The sequence below is a fragment of the Clinocottus analis genome, unplaced genomic scaffold (assembly GCF_023055335.1).
Source record: "Clinocottus analis isolate CAN_PGR_092001 unplaced genomic scaffold, fCliAna1.0.p SCAF_2, whole genome shotgun sequence".
Taxonomy (NCBI): Eukaryota; Metazoa; Chordata; class Actinopteri; order Perciformes; family Cottidae; genus Clinocottus; species Clinocottus analis.
The window spans coordinates 21,033,536-21,048,806 of NW_027175931.1; the positions used below are offsets into that span (position 1 = coordinate 21,033,536).

The following is a 15,271-nucleotide window of genomic DNA, read 5'->3' on the forward strand; positions in this document are numbered from 1 at the left end:
ATTGTTTGGAAAGGCAAACACTTGGGCTGAACACATAAACCTGGTTAATTGTCATTTCTGTCCACTAGATGTCCTTTTCTGATCAGCAAAATGTTAATCTTTTTATTTCCTCCTCAGGCAATATTGTAATGAAGTGCACTTTTTTTAGTGAGTTTTTTCAGTTATTTTCAACAGATATTTAAGGTGGGAAGATAGCTATCCACCGCAAAGATAACTAAAGGGAAGTATTCATGTCAAAAGGACTAATGGGGCAATACAGTAATTGTTTCAGTCTTAATAACTAAAGGATGCCACGATACATTTATCGCCATTCTGTTTATAAAAATACATTTTGCTAGATAATGTGAAAAATGATCACGTATCTATCTTACTACGGTGAAATTTGAGGTTGTGGTAGTTCAGACATGATGAAAGTATAGTTCACTAAAACCATCTCAGAATACAGTAAGAAGCTTATGTGGCAGACTTTACCCAAACAATATTAACATGAAGATTGCTGGAGGTTATTGAGTCTGGAGCTGCCCTTCTTATTAAGTTCCCAAATATGCTCTTATTCTGTGAAAAGCAAAATCAAACCCTCCATCGACCTCCTAAATTATTTATTTGCTGATCCAAAGATATAACATTCTGAAAAAAGAAACATTTAGAATAGAAGACCACAGTGAGATTTGTAAAAAAAAACATTGCAGGATAATAATAACTGTGTTTATATAGCTACAAAGTGTGTGTGTGTGTGTATATATATATATATATATATATATATATATATATATATATATATATATATATATATATATATATATATATATATATATGAGAAAAGTAATTAAGATCCAGACTGTAAGAAATAAACTTGATTCAATAACTTCAATAGTTCCAACTATAAACAAAATGAAATGGTCTCTCATTTACATAGAAGTGAGCCAGCTAAATGATTATTCGCTCTGCATTGCACTGCCACAAATTAAATCAAGTCTTAAAGGTGCACAGTAATATACATGATACAGCTGGTATGGAGCCTCTCATTATGTCTACCTCTTTTGAAGCCCTGCTGACACAGATCAGCTTAGTGACGTCATGAAATGCAAGCTCAGCTTCTGGCTGTCAGTCAGAACGATGGCAGGATTGTTGCCAAGCTGTCAGTGTCAGTCTCTTTTATATAACCATGGGAACCTGATGGCTTTTTTTGGTCATAATTATTTCTTATTGCATTCTGTAAATATTTGCCCACATGACTTTGGACATATTAAATTGGCCACACATGAGATATTGGAGAAGCCACACAAAGGCAAGACAAAAGGCAGTAAAAATGCCAGTCCATTTGTTTTTAAACAATACAACGTATTGATGCAATGCATCTTCATGCAAATGGTGTTTTGCTTACTGCACCATTCAAATAAATTATGCAGTTGAAAAAAACAACATTGTATTAATTTAATTACAGAAATGGAAATATTCATGTTCAGCAGTGATGGATGCTAACCATAATAATTGACAAAATGTTCACTAATTGCACCACCTTTGAATGTGTATTTTATTTCTTAACTGTTGTAATGTTTTCGGCCTCTGTTATGCTCAATTTGGTTTAATTTATGTTTTTATCGACTCCTGTACAGCACTTTGTGACCTTTGTCTGTGATAAGTGCAATATATATATATATATATATATATATATATATATATATATATATATATATATATATATATATATATATATATATATGGAATTAATTAACGCCGGTAAATGCTTAAATTCTGTGTGTAATTATTTATTTTATAATTTAAGGTGTGAATCTGTCTGTCTGTCTGTCTGTCACCAATTCAATGTGATGTGTTATCAAGCAGATCCTGCTACCAACTCCTGAACATTGGGAGAAAACTTGACCAAGGGAATTAATTTCAAATGGGATTTGTTGCATTGCTTTGCATGTATATCTCCAGCAACCTTTGTCCGTCACATACTCATGAATAAACTGTAAACATATGAAGCTCAAACTGGCATGAAACTAGAACACATGCATGTGTCTAAAAAGTGTAGGATAATAATACTCAAACATCCTAAATGGCTCAGTGCATGCAGAAATAACCTTTAAATACCCTATTGATAAAGCAATAACCCATATTTACCATCAAAAAGTATAATCTTAAAACTTTTATTTTAAAATGTGACACCTCAAGTGTAGCATTTATAACTCTAACACACTGATCAGCATAACTAATAATGTCCATCTCTCCATGTATGTGTACCAGCTCACAACTGGGACATCAAAATGGAGTAAAGTCATAATTTATGTTATTAGGTACAATTTCAAATTTGTCAATATATCTTCTTTTTTCATCCAGACAATTTTGTATTACTTTAACTTCAATTTATTTACCATTCATACAATACTGTTAGTTCTTCCAGGTATGAGCAACAACAGGTGAAAGGTCACCAAAAGCAGGTAACTTCCGGCTGTCATGTCGGTTTCCGCTCAACCATCCTCCTCCCCACGTGGACGGCGAGCCCGCGGCTCATAGCTGTCGGCGACACTACCGCGAAAATGCTGACAGAGCAAACAGAGTTAACCTGGGGGGCAAGCCCGAGGCTGTGTGCTCTGCCTCGGCAGCCATGCATCATGAGCATGCACTCACATGCACTAAAAGCACACGAGCAAGCCATGGATATGGCAACAACGCAAGGACGAGCTTGGATAGCAACACACACACACAGAGGGAGAGCGACGTGTTTCCCGACTCGGGGAGACATTCCTCCACGATGTCTTTACTGTGTTTGCCGCCATATTCATGTCAACAATATGAAATGCAGCGCCTGTCAAGTGTTTTTGGTGCACTAGCTAAATTAGCATTTGTGTGGACTGTTGCTCGTTTTAGTTTCAACTGCCAGCCGACTGGCTTAATTGACTAACAGACACACTTGTGACCCATGTCTGCGGATGGCAACAGGATACACATGATATAAAAACTAGATATGCTTTGTTTACTCGGACAGCATGTAACCCTGTCGGCGACACCTGCCAGGTGGACGCCGCTCCGTCGTCTCAGCGGCGCACGCGTGGTGAGCGGAGCCGCAGGCAGGGGGCGGCAACATGGCGGTGGCAGCGGCACGGGCGCGGAGGAGACACGCATTTAAGAGAGCGGCACTCTCACATGCCCGCAGCTTTGTGTACACGTCGCTGGCCAGTCTGCTCAGTGAACCGGCCCCACACACACCGGGCTCTCTCACCGGAACTCTCGGGAGTGGATTTTCCTGCCAGAGAGTGATTTGTTGTTTGTGTTTTTTGTTTTCGCTAGTATTTTCCTCTCTCATTCCTCTCTTTTTTTTTTTTTTAAATGCTTCAAAGCAGTGATTGGATTTATCGCCGGGAGAAAGCGTGTAACTAGAGTCTGAAGCCGCCCGGTTCGGGTGGAAATGACAAGCGAGAGACCGGTGACAATGCCGGGCTCCATGTCGCTCTCGGACCGACACCCTCCTCCCGGTCAGAGGCAACTTGCGGCTGCCGTCTCCGCTGCCGCCGGTGAGACAACGATGACGTCCGGCTCGGGTTCAATGATGTACCCGGCTGGGATCACCAATCCATCGGTCCCGATCCGGAATATCAAAATGAAATTTGCAGTTGTCATCGGACTGATCCAGGTTGGAGAGGTTAACAACCGGGATATTGTTGAGACGGTGCTGAATTTGGTGAGTAAACGTGTCCTTATCACTCTGTGACTGGACCTTATGGCTTCATCCCCAATCCAAAGTGCTGCAACAATAACCGACATCATTGACATATGGCAAAAATCAGCTTTTTAAAAAACATTACTTCGAGGCATGTGCAAATGATTATCATTGGTTTGCGGTACTGGTGTAAGTGCCCCGGTACATTTGAGAGTGAACAGCAGTAAACATTCAGAAGTCACACAGGCGAGGTGGTTTGATGGATGAGGGGACACGAATACAAAGCCAGTGGGCAAGTTCAACAAAGTCCCAACTTCCTTGTGTTTGCGAGTGAATGAGCCACACTAATGATGTGATGATGTCAGTGAGGGAAGGGGGGGGGGGCAGGGGGTTATGTGCACACCTGCTTGAATTTAACTGTTTTGTGAGTACTTATAGTTAGTCTACTGGGCCACAATTAAATTAAAAAAAAGCTATTTATGTTAAAGCAGTGATGCAGGTGAAGAGAAACGGGTGACGTCTGTGGCTTTGTGAGTGAGAATGTCTGCGGCCTTGAGAACATTCAAGGGATTTCCTCTGTTTTCAGGGTGTCTACTGGGAGCTCTGAATGATGAGCATCCTAGTAGAGTGTTCAATAATTTCCCAATTCTGCTTCTCCGCAGTGTGTTGTAAAGACTGAGTATTCTTGCTGGAACCTCTCCAAACTCACGTCTGAGTATGTGTAGGAATATGATGGTCATCCCCCTCTTCCCTCATTATTGACTCAATATGTGCATCTTGTGTAAAGCTATGCCCTTTCTTCACTTTCCAAACAAGCATGGAGAGCGGCCATTCTCTAAATTTCCTGTATGATTAATGGTATCGCCGTGTCAAAGTGAGAAGTAAAAGAGTGTGTCAGCAAAATGTGGTCAGGGGGATTGCACTGATGGCACGACCAGCGTCAGCAGCTGACTGATGTGTAGAGGCTGGAGCTCCATCTCGCACCTTTGCTGTGAACATCTGCAGGAACACCACACTACAGAGCCTGTCTGCAATAGTTGGCCTCCTCTCGGCACACAAGAGATTAATTACGACCTGTTCTGACACAAGAGAAATGCACTCCGTGGAACAAGACAAATTGTAGCCTTTGGCATGTTCGGACATGCGAGTTGTGGTGCAAAAGCTGGAGTCTCTGACACCTTGTCCTTCTCCCTGTGCGCTATATTCACAGGAAGTGTCCACAAGGAATAACCCACTGTTGACACTGATGTTTTTACAACACTTATTGTTGAGACAGTGAACCATCTTGTTTATCAAATATAATATCACTTCTCCATTTTGGCTTCAATCTTTTGAGCCATTGAAGGCAAATAATTCCAGTGATGTCACAGCTGCCTTTTCCTTTTAGATTTTAAAGTAATTTGTGCATGCACTTGTTTGACATCCAAACATGTCTGTCACATACAGGCCTCAAAGATTTGAATTACGGATTTCATTAAGATATGCGCTTTGCTGTGGTTAGTTTATTTTTTTAAATCTTTTAAGATATCAGGCAAATTAGATTCCGCTGTATTGTGTCTGTAAACAGAAACACAATCTGCACCCAAATTATGTGCGTACAAATGAAGCACATATAATGCAGCAATCTTGGGACCAGTCACCAGATGAGACAGTAATGGTTGTTATATCTGCCTCTTCATCTAAATTACATCACACAATGTGCATGAATAATACTAGCCAGCGAAAAGGGACAGAAAGCTGTCACGCAAACCCCCTTCCTGTCTGTAAAATGACACAACTAGCATTTTCTATGCTTATTAAGTTCAGGTTATTTTTGAAGCGTAGCAAGGACGCGAACATCCAGAAGGACGCGTAACTGTATCTCGAGGGGTCCAATTTGTGGAGTAATGAAAAAAATGATGTTTTCCTCCTACTCTGAGGAGCATCTTGGAAAAACTGTAGTTTGACGTTTAGACCAGGATCCTCCATCAAGAAAACGTGTTTAGTTATTTAGCTGCGGTTCTTGTTGGACAACTTGGATGAAATTTTAGAGGTTGGACATCAGGCATGTCATTAGGTTCATGAAAGGACCACCGCTCTTCAGAACGGTGAATCGGACACAAAGCTCTTTCAGATAAAACCACAGCGTCACTCTTTTTTTAGTGTTTGCTGCCTCATAAGAATCTCAGTAACTCGTTCAGTGCACCGTTTCTTTTCAGGGTCTTAAGAAACACAAGGAGTCAAAATACTGGGCAGTTTGTTTATCTTCAGATTGACAGACTTGGAACCAGTTTACATTTACATGCATGACAAAACTCTGAGTTATGTATAAAGTGAAACATCTCATTTCAATAATATAATATAAAGAGAGTCGTGTGCCCTCTTTGGCTTGAAATGTCCCACAGAGTAGTGTACAACAACAATCAACTTACTTGGTCCAAATTGGATACCATGTTTGATAACCAAGTTATACTATTTTGATTTTGTTTTCCCTAAGGACAACTTATTGTGTCTTCCCAGATAGATGAAGGCTGCTCTGGAGCTCTGACCATAAATAAATCATACACTTAACCACAATTGCTACAAGCAAGGTGGGGATGGCTTGTTTTCTAACCATGAAGTTGGAAACAAAGTGGATTCGTCTCGTGCTCAGATGTGCAATTTACAGTAGTCACCCCTTTTTGCGAGCTGTCAGCAAACTCGCTGATATTCTCCGACATGAGAAAATAGGAGTGGATAATCTCACTGTGCTAATTGTCACTTGGTCTGACTTGTTTAATGAACTTCTAACAAAAGAGTCTCATTGCTCAACAGCCTTCGTCGTCACGATCAAAGTTAAGTACAATCTGATGTATAATGGAGAGATGTGAACAGAAGAAAGGTTGACCTATGAAATTAAGAAAAGCTTTCACAGCACATCTCCATCCTGTTCCTGACATGTGGGAGTAACGACCTTTTCGTGCCGTCAGTAACTGGCTGATGTTTACACAATGGGAACGCTGTCTGTACCCTTGGCTGTCATGCCAGGTCAGTTATTGCCAAGCTTATTTCAGCCTGCTAGAACTGACAGGAATTATATTCCTTTAGTATCGTGTGTATTTTAAAAGCTCCTGTTCTCCATTACGAACAGAAGCTGTGGCCAATTTGAATTTTACACCAGTTGCATGGATTCTAGTGGTTACACTGTTTACATGGCTGAAAGGAAACGATCAAACCACTCCTACATCATCAACTGATCCACTATTCATTTATTTACTCGTGCTCCACATGTTCATATTTTACTCCATCTGTCGAAATATGGAGGAAAAAAAAACTGTTTGTTGCTCCTGCACTTAGCTGATTGTTGTTTGCGACTACATTTGCTTACGCGTCTCGAGGGGCCGTGGAAGAAAATCTGCAAATGGTGCAGTATTTGACAGATTTTGTTGAAAATTTGGATACTGAGCAGGTAAAAACGAGAAATGAAGATTGTGCTGCAGAAGTACATCGATACATTTCTACAACATTGGTGTTGGAATGTATGTATATATGAAGCTGAGCAGTCCAGAGCCACTATTGAAAACAAACCGCCAACATGATTGTTTAAATCTAGTGATTGATAAAATTCTTTTGATGGATTATCACTTTAATGTCACACTTCACCTTGCAGGCCGGAGCTCTGTCTACCAGCTGCCAAAAACTATTTTACTGAAAACATTTTCAGAAAATGTTCTACTGATGGGTGAATTACTCTTCCGCTTTCCATCTGTGTCAGTGGCGTTCCAGTTAATTGCTCAGTCCTTCCTATACAGAGGCCACTTATTGCTTCTTTGACAGGACCTTTAATTGCCTGCCTGGATATGAGATGCTGTAGAAGCGCCGGAATGAACGCAGTTGACAAACTTATTTTTGGTTGCACACCTCCCGTGGCTGTTTATTCACACGCTCATAAACATTTCCACCCCGTGACACTGACATCCCGTCACCTTTAACTCTCCAACGCCATCCTGTTCCTATGGTTATGATACCTGCTCTGAGGGACACTGTCCTCCGAGCCGAGTCCACAATAGTTTCAATGAAAGATTCACAGATTCTCAGTATTGTACATGCCCTCACTGCTTTGTTCGATGTATAATCAACACAAATCAATGATTTCCATTAGCTTAATGGCATTTACACATGCTTCATGTGTCTTTAGGTCAGGCACAATAATGCACATTGGACTATGATTAGTAATCACTGATCCTTACTGTTTCCGATTTATAAAATGCAGGAGAGACCAAAACTGGAAAGGAAAAGCTCTGAGGGTGAAACACATTTTTCATGCGAGACCTATTGTTGTATCAAAAGCCGCATTAGTCAGGATGCTGGCCTTTTGTTGAAGGGTAATGTGACTATAGAGGCACCATGCGACTGCTCTCCAGGCTCGGTGTCAGCAGAGCGCAATGGAGCTTCTAGCTGATTATCTGCTCCAAACAAGACTTTGCCACTCAGCCCGTCATAATTAACTCGTAGGAATCAACCACGTTACTACTGAATTGTATCCCCAATCACGTTGAACATTGTTGTTGCCTCGATATTGTTCAGAGCCATGTTTTCTTCCTGAGTGAATGAAGCGTGACACTTCTGATCTGCATCACGGTGACAGTGAGCTGGTTGCGGCTCATGACGGGCATACAAAGAGCAGTACGACGGGTTCGCACCCAGAGTCCCGTCTGTGCGAAAGAAAACAAATGGAATCCGTTGCCATTACATTTTTACTGATAGTCCACATTTTTGCAACTTGCCAGAGAACTTAAACATTTGTTCTTTGTTACTTGAATAAGTAATCCGGTTGGCAGAACATTTCCCTGAAATTGTGTTTGGTGTTGTAAATTAGTTGAATACATACATTGTATTTAGGAGACACTATTCATAAATCATTTGTGTGATTTGTTGATTCCGTTTACGAGAAATGCAAGCGCCATATTTATTTACGTCGTAATAGCTTCGGCATGAGAGTAAATTCTCTGTAGTCCATAAATGTCTCATTGAAAGTGTTGTCACACAATACCACTACTTTGTGTGGAAGCAGGCAAGCGGGGCTCATTAATGTGGCCAGTGAGTTATTCAGACCATCACAGAGCAGGTTTGAGGTTCTTTGGAAAAAATGGTGACTGCATCCGAGACACCTTTACATCCTCTGCTCTCCAGATTCGAGACGCTACAGGATGCCCGGACTACAAAGCATGTTTCTAAGAAGTCATTTATCCCCCAGGCAGTTGGCTCTCAATTCTGAGAAACTTTATTCTAAAATGCTCGCGATTCTATTGCAAAACAATTTATACAAATCAGTTGCATGATGGTGCTGCAGCTACAGCAGTGCAGCTGTCCAATCTGCTGGTCTTCTGTGGAGTTACAATTGTTTACCAAAGACCTACTGTTAGCTGGATTGAGGGCTTTAAATAGCTAATACGTATGCATGTGAGTAACTGTCGGTCCCCAGAGACAAACTGTCCCTCAACTTGGAGATTTTTGTCCCCGGCCAACGGAATTCTTGGATAAGCATCCATCCCGAGTAAAAAAAAAAGCCCAGCGATAATTAAAGAACATAAAGCACTAAAATTGAAAAAAAAAGTGTGAAAAAATCTGGTGTAATGATAAACAGCTTGGGTAAGCATACTTTTGGCACCACCAAACTGTCTCACTGTAAACATTAACTGGTTGATTAAAGAAGATTTATATATAATTTCCCCACATGAACCAAAACTTTGTGATTGAAATAATGTGATGTAAAGCCGGTTGTGGATACCTGCTTTCAAGGTTGTTGTTCGACAGGAAGTACATGGAGTAACAACAGGGAGCTTGTGCTCTGCCATTTGACTTGGAGACTTTTTTTCAATTTTTTTTTTTGGAGTATAGTTTCAGTGTAGCAGAGTTTCTTCTATACACTCTGAATCACTGAAGGCCACTAACCTGGTGATTTCGACTGCAATGTGAGTACGATTCAAATCATACTTGGACAGAGGAATGGTTTGTTATTTTCATTTTTGGTTTAAACGATATCATCAAGACAGTACTGTCTTTGATTTTAAAGCTATGGAGTGGAAGACCTGTAAAGGGTAGGTTACTGGCCGGATGAAGAATGAATGAGAAATTCTGCATCTGACTGCTCAAGTTTGACCCAATGCATGTAATGTGACTTTAGTGGTGCGGTCAAAGGTGTCACCAGATTTTTAACCATTTCATCTAGTCAGAGTGGCATTCAAGCATAAGTTATCAGAATAAACAATTATGGGCATTTTCTGCTTTTCATTGTTACAACAGTTTGGAAACCCAGTACGACAACAGTATGTTATTGCAGAGAAATAGCTCTTCCTCCACTAACAGCAGAGCCGAAGACAGTGCAGGCACCCTGTGTTTAGACTAGGTTTTTACTCAGTAAACCACTCTCTTCCTGTTGCTATTGGCACAATTATTACTTCATTTAATTCACTTTGTGTGATTACAAAAAGCTTGCTTAAAATTTTAGATGCACTATCACATTGTCAGATGCAGAAAACCAGTGGAAAAACAAGTGAATAAGCATCGTGAATAAGCATTGTGCTTCAGCACGCCGTTTTAACATTTCTCTTTGTTTCATATTGTGACTTAGTATTTATAGAGACTATCTGCAGCGGAGTCACTGTATTCATAGTCACACATTGTGACTGACAAGTTTCCTCGGGAAGTTGTCGTAAGTCTCTTGAAAATAAGGGACACTTCTTACCGAGGTGGCAATACACAATGCAGGATCTGGGGAAATCTGTAAACTAAAGAAGCAAATTACAGCACATCACAAATTCAAAGTAAATCACCTTTCTGACCTCTCATATTTGTGCACAGATTTGATCCCTTCCTGAGCCCATAAGATGTGCCTCTTGGATCCCGCTGCTTGTTCACAAACTGGGTCGCAATGCTATAACAAAAAAGTGGGACACAAACACAAAAAGCAGTTTAACGGAAAAAGGTTTATTTTAACTTCCCAAGATCAGTAAAAGCAGAGTTCCCGACACTAGCCCTACGACGGTGGTCCAACTGGATCAAACAAACTAATAAAACATAACTCACATGCCGCTAGGACCCAGACCAACCCCACAGGAAGCCACCAGCTCATGGGGTGTAAACAAAAAGAAAAGGAAAAAAGTTTCACATTGGAGCTTTAACCTTACACCACACAAAAGAATCCCAAAAGAACCCCTCACCAAAACATGTGATCCAACAGCCACGCATCTAGGCACACTGCCAACAAAATAGCACACGAGAGGACCTTGTACCCACTGCTGCTCAATAACGTATCCAACGGACACAGTGTCTCAGACTAAAAACAATATTTTTTGCAAAGAAAAAAAAAACCCAAACAAAAACAATTTGTCCGGACAAGCCCCCACTAGTCACAAACAGAGCCGCACGGCCACGACAAAAAGAAGGGCGACACTGAAACATGGAGCGGTTTAACAGAAAAAAAAGATTCATTTTAACTTCGCAAAATCAGTATGCGTCGAGCTCCCGACACCAGCCCATTGGGGCCTCATGGTGGAGAAAGGGAGACCACTTAACCTGAGGGCCTTTTATCTCACGGCCCCTAACGAGCGCCAGGTGTCCCCACTCTCCTGACGACCCCCTTCTGCCACGCCCACCTGCACACCTGCAACGGCAACAGCCAGTGGCAGATAGGGTCGTCACAGTCAGGTCTACATTTAAAACCAAAGGGGACATATGTTACTATGGGTTCTTTGTTTAGTATACTACAACAAATAGATTAATTGAAATATATTAATTTTAGTGTATGCTTTTTTCCGTCTGTTTTGTTTCGATCCGTTTGCCCTTTCGTACCTCCTTCTTCTAGTCAGACCCTGATAGTCCGCCAAGTTCCATTCTGTGCCAAAATCTCTGTTTTCTGCGTGTTTGAATATTGGTTGTTTTTTATCCAGAGATTGTATCAGTTAAAAACCAGAAGACATCTTCCCTCTATTTCCAGTGTGGACTTAAATCTGGTAGAAAGAGAAGCGTTTGGGAACTCTCCATGTCAATCATCAATAAGTCTTAGATGATGGCTTAAGGGAAGACTTTCAGTCTCCTGCATCTGTCCACCTACTGCCAAGCCGGCAATTCAACAGAGATGTAGTGTCATTGGAGCAACTGAAAACTGTTTATTGAGTCTTGCGAAACATGTTGTTCCATTAAAAATAGAATCAAAGCTGCTCTAAATGAATTCACTTTTTTTTTCCATATTGTTGAATGAAAATCAATTAAAGCAACAGAGTGTGACCTTTTGCTGTCAACGGAGAATCAGTGCATCTGGAAATGTATTTCCAAATGAAATGTGTGTGTGTGTGTGTGTGTGTGTGTGTGTGTGTGTATGGCCTGAGATGCTTTTAGTTATGGTTGGCCTTCTCTGGAAACATCTCCCTGCTGCTGTTGAGTCAGTTGCACAATTTGATCAATCTTGGATCGATATCACCCTTAGGCACTCACTGGTACAGTTTTTGCAAATGTCACAATGGTTTTCTGTGTCACTGTTGAAACATTATCTTTGTACCACAGTGCAGACAAACTGCATGCATGTATGCGTGTATGGCGTCACCATCTGACATTCTATACAATCAAGTTACTTTCTTTTCCTTCGGGGCATGTTCCAAAGCTTTTGCATATCAATTCATAACAATAATAATTAATAGTACAAAATAGTTTATCTCCAAAAGAGGTGTCTTGGTTATTGATCCAATCAGTGATCTATTGTTTCATCCCTTAACTTTACTTATGTCCGGCTAAAAGGTCCTGACTGGCTGTGTGCACTCAGACGTCTGTCAATGAAAGATAATTTATATACATGAATCAATTAAGTATCATTAAAATGTACCTGGATTGGACCCGGTGCGCTTCATGCTCCATATGGGAACATTCATCAGGAATATCACTCGTCACCTTGGTGAAACCTTTACTCAGCCTTTCATATTTCCAGGTTTGAACCAGATGCATCGTAGGGCGCTTATAGAGCGTGCTTAAATTGTGCTTCCTCAGTAAAATATATTCTATACAAAGCATCCAATTTCTGCCAAGAACCGTTTCCTCTGATCCGACTCCACGATAATCTTCTCAGGATTTAAGGGAAAATAGAAATTCTGATTCTGGGCAAATTTGTTTGTTTAAAAGTAATTTATCTGAACTACAGATTGATTCGGGGACAATGCTGATGTGCATTTTCTTGCCTTTGACCAAGGACAAAATTACTGATCTGCATTGTCAATATTTTCTGTGAACTGTGTCTGTCAATGTTTTTCTTTCTGCAATGTAAGTGATCTTTCTAATTTTCATTAGGTCTCTGTAGGTTCTTAAAAAACTCTTGATGCACTTCATCCATCTTATTTTTAGGCCTTTTCTATGTTTTTAGAGAAACATCAATGTTGATTTATTTAGTTGTGGATGTTTTTACTCTCATGCTTGTAATACTTATTGGGATACTTTTTAGCAAATTAAAACAAATATGCGTTACACTTTATTCGCTTGTCGATTGTTCACTGTTTGTATTGTTGACAAAATAGAATTTGAGGCTAATTCTGGAAGTCAGCCATCTCCAGATAACAACATTAGCAAAATGGAACTGCTGTTGTGTAAAGAGCGTTAGTGGTTTCATTGATGACCAACAGCCGGTGCCCAAAGGGAAAGCTAGCGATAGGTCAAACGGACGCACAAAGGCCACGGCTGTATCTCCTCTCTGTTCTCCCCTCGACCGGACTCTTCTCCTAGTCTGCTCATCCCTCTTACTCGCTCACACAGCCTTACCCCGGAGAGATGCTGATGATGTATCATTTGGTGGCTGCTTGCCTTTTTGTGTCAGGGGGAATTCTGGGATGCATCCCCCCCCCGTCAGTGGGGTAATGTTAAGCAGGGGCTCAACTGAAGACTGGTTGTTGTGGCTGACGCTGTCGTTCAGGATTACAAATGTGTTGCTGTGGTCTAGTTTGATGTGGAAAAGTGTGCAAAGGCCGGTTGTTACTGCTCACATAGAGACACAGGGCTAACGAAGCCAGTAGATGGAGAACGTGAACATTGTGTAAACACCAGTAGATGGTGAACGTGAACATGTGCACTGAGCTGAGGGTTGTTGGTTTGTGACCTTACTCAAAAAAACATTGAGGTCAGAACAGACGACACAGATGTTTGATCCTGGCAGAACTACTTACAAGTATTTTTTTCAAAAGTATGTCACTGTTTCTATCACAGGATGTCTGATTCTGGCTTTGGATATTTTCTGTTCCATTCCATTAATGCTTGATTCAATTTGGCATCACTCTTCCTCACTTCTCCTCTGCCAACCAAAGGCCATAACATAATACCCGTATGTATGTATGTATGTATGTATGTATGTATGTATGTATGTATGTATGTATGTATGTATGTATGTATGTATGTATGTATGTATGTATGTATGTATGTATGTATGTGTGTGTATATCTATCTATATGAATATACACACACACACACACACACACACACACACACACACACACACACACACACACACACACACACACACAGAGCATTACTTAGTAGTAGCCAGTTACTGAGCTGTTGTTAACCAGACCTGTTTACAGCCAGGTACAGGTGAGTTGGATCAGCAGCAGCAATGTGAATACTCAGACGTCCTTCCAGGTGGAACTGGTTATGTCCTTCGACCAAATCCCAGCCTCGGTGTTAATGTGTGTCTCTCCCCATAGGAACGAGGCCCTGCGCACACATGCTCATTTCTATGGAGATGAGCTGCGGCTCTCATCAGGCAAACATGCAGAGTCATATTGCTGGCCGCTGCAGGGTGGCAGCCACTTACTGTGGCAGAGTGTCACCTCAGAGGGAAGCGGCAGCAAAAGCTGAGACTACTTGATAACTACACAGTGAAGGTGCAAATAAGATCCGTGGCCCTGATCCTCACAATCATCACGTGGTGCATTTGTGTTTGGAGATGAAAATCGGTGGGTAATTTGTTTCTGACTGGAATATATGAATGAAAGCTGGGTAACATGTTTATGCGCTGTAACGCTTGGCTTTTATTGGACGTGATCCAGCTCGAAAACACACTTGTGTTTGACACAGAGCAAATTAATCCAAACGCAGTCAGCGGTGTAATTGGGAGTTTGGATGCGAGTGATTTGATGTTTGAATTGTCTCTGTGTGGAGAAATTATTTGTACACTCTAAAGTCATGAAACCCAACAACAAGTAAAACACCTACAGTATTTGCTTTTAATAGCAGCAGCTTTCTCACTTTGGCAACAGTCAACCTCTTCTTTTTCTCTTTCCATTTAGATTTATTCACATGTATTTAAATCTTGATAGAAAGGAAAATCATGACATTTGAAACCAGGTTGTGAGGTTGACAAAGAAAATACATGCATATCAACATAACTAGTTATATCTGGCTTGCTCCATTTGACCCAATGGAGAAGGCATTCAGTTATCTATATATGTATTTTGGAGTTGCCGTTCTTTTTAAGCAGTTGAATCAACCATTAATTACAGCAACATTGTTTGGTCACTGACGGCATGGAAGGATCTATATCACATACCTGTACATATACTTTTCTCAGGCAGTGAATGAAAGCAGAGACCCGTCTGTATTGTGTGCATTGAC

At 40.8% G+C, this 15,271-nt stretch overlaps 1 protein-coding gene across 14 annotated transcripts in view; it reads left to right on the forward strand.

Moving 5' to 3' along the window:
• Positions 1–3,106: 3,106 nt before the first annotated feature.
• Positions 3,107–15,271, forward strand: part of nbeab (neurobeachin b) — a 185,803-nt gene continuing 173,638 nt past the window's right edge. For 7 of the 14 annotated variants that reach the window (XR_011077910.1, XR_011077912.1, XR_011077911.1 and 4 more), the window contains exon 1: positions 3,116–3,685. Coding sequence is in view for 6 of the 14 variants with exons in the window: in XM_068584567.1 (XP_068440668.1) it covers positions 3,413–3,685 (273 nt within the window). In the remaining 8 variants the exon portion in view is untranslated. Of the gene's footprint in view, positions 3,686–15,271 lie in introns of all 14 variants that reach the window. The other 7 variants (XR_011077907.1, XR_011077908.1, XR_011077914.1 and 4 more) reach the window with 3 other exon arrangements.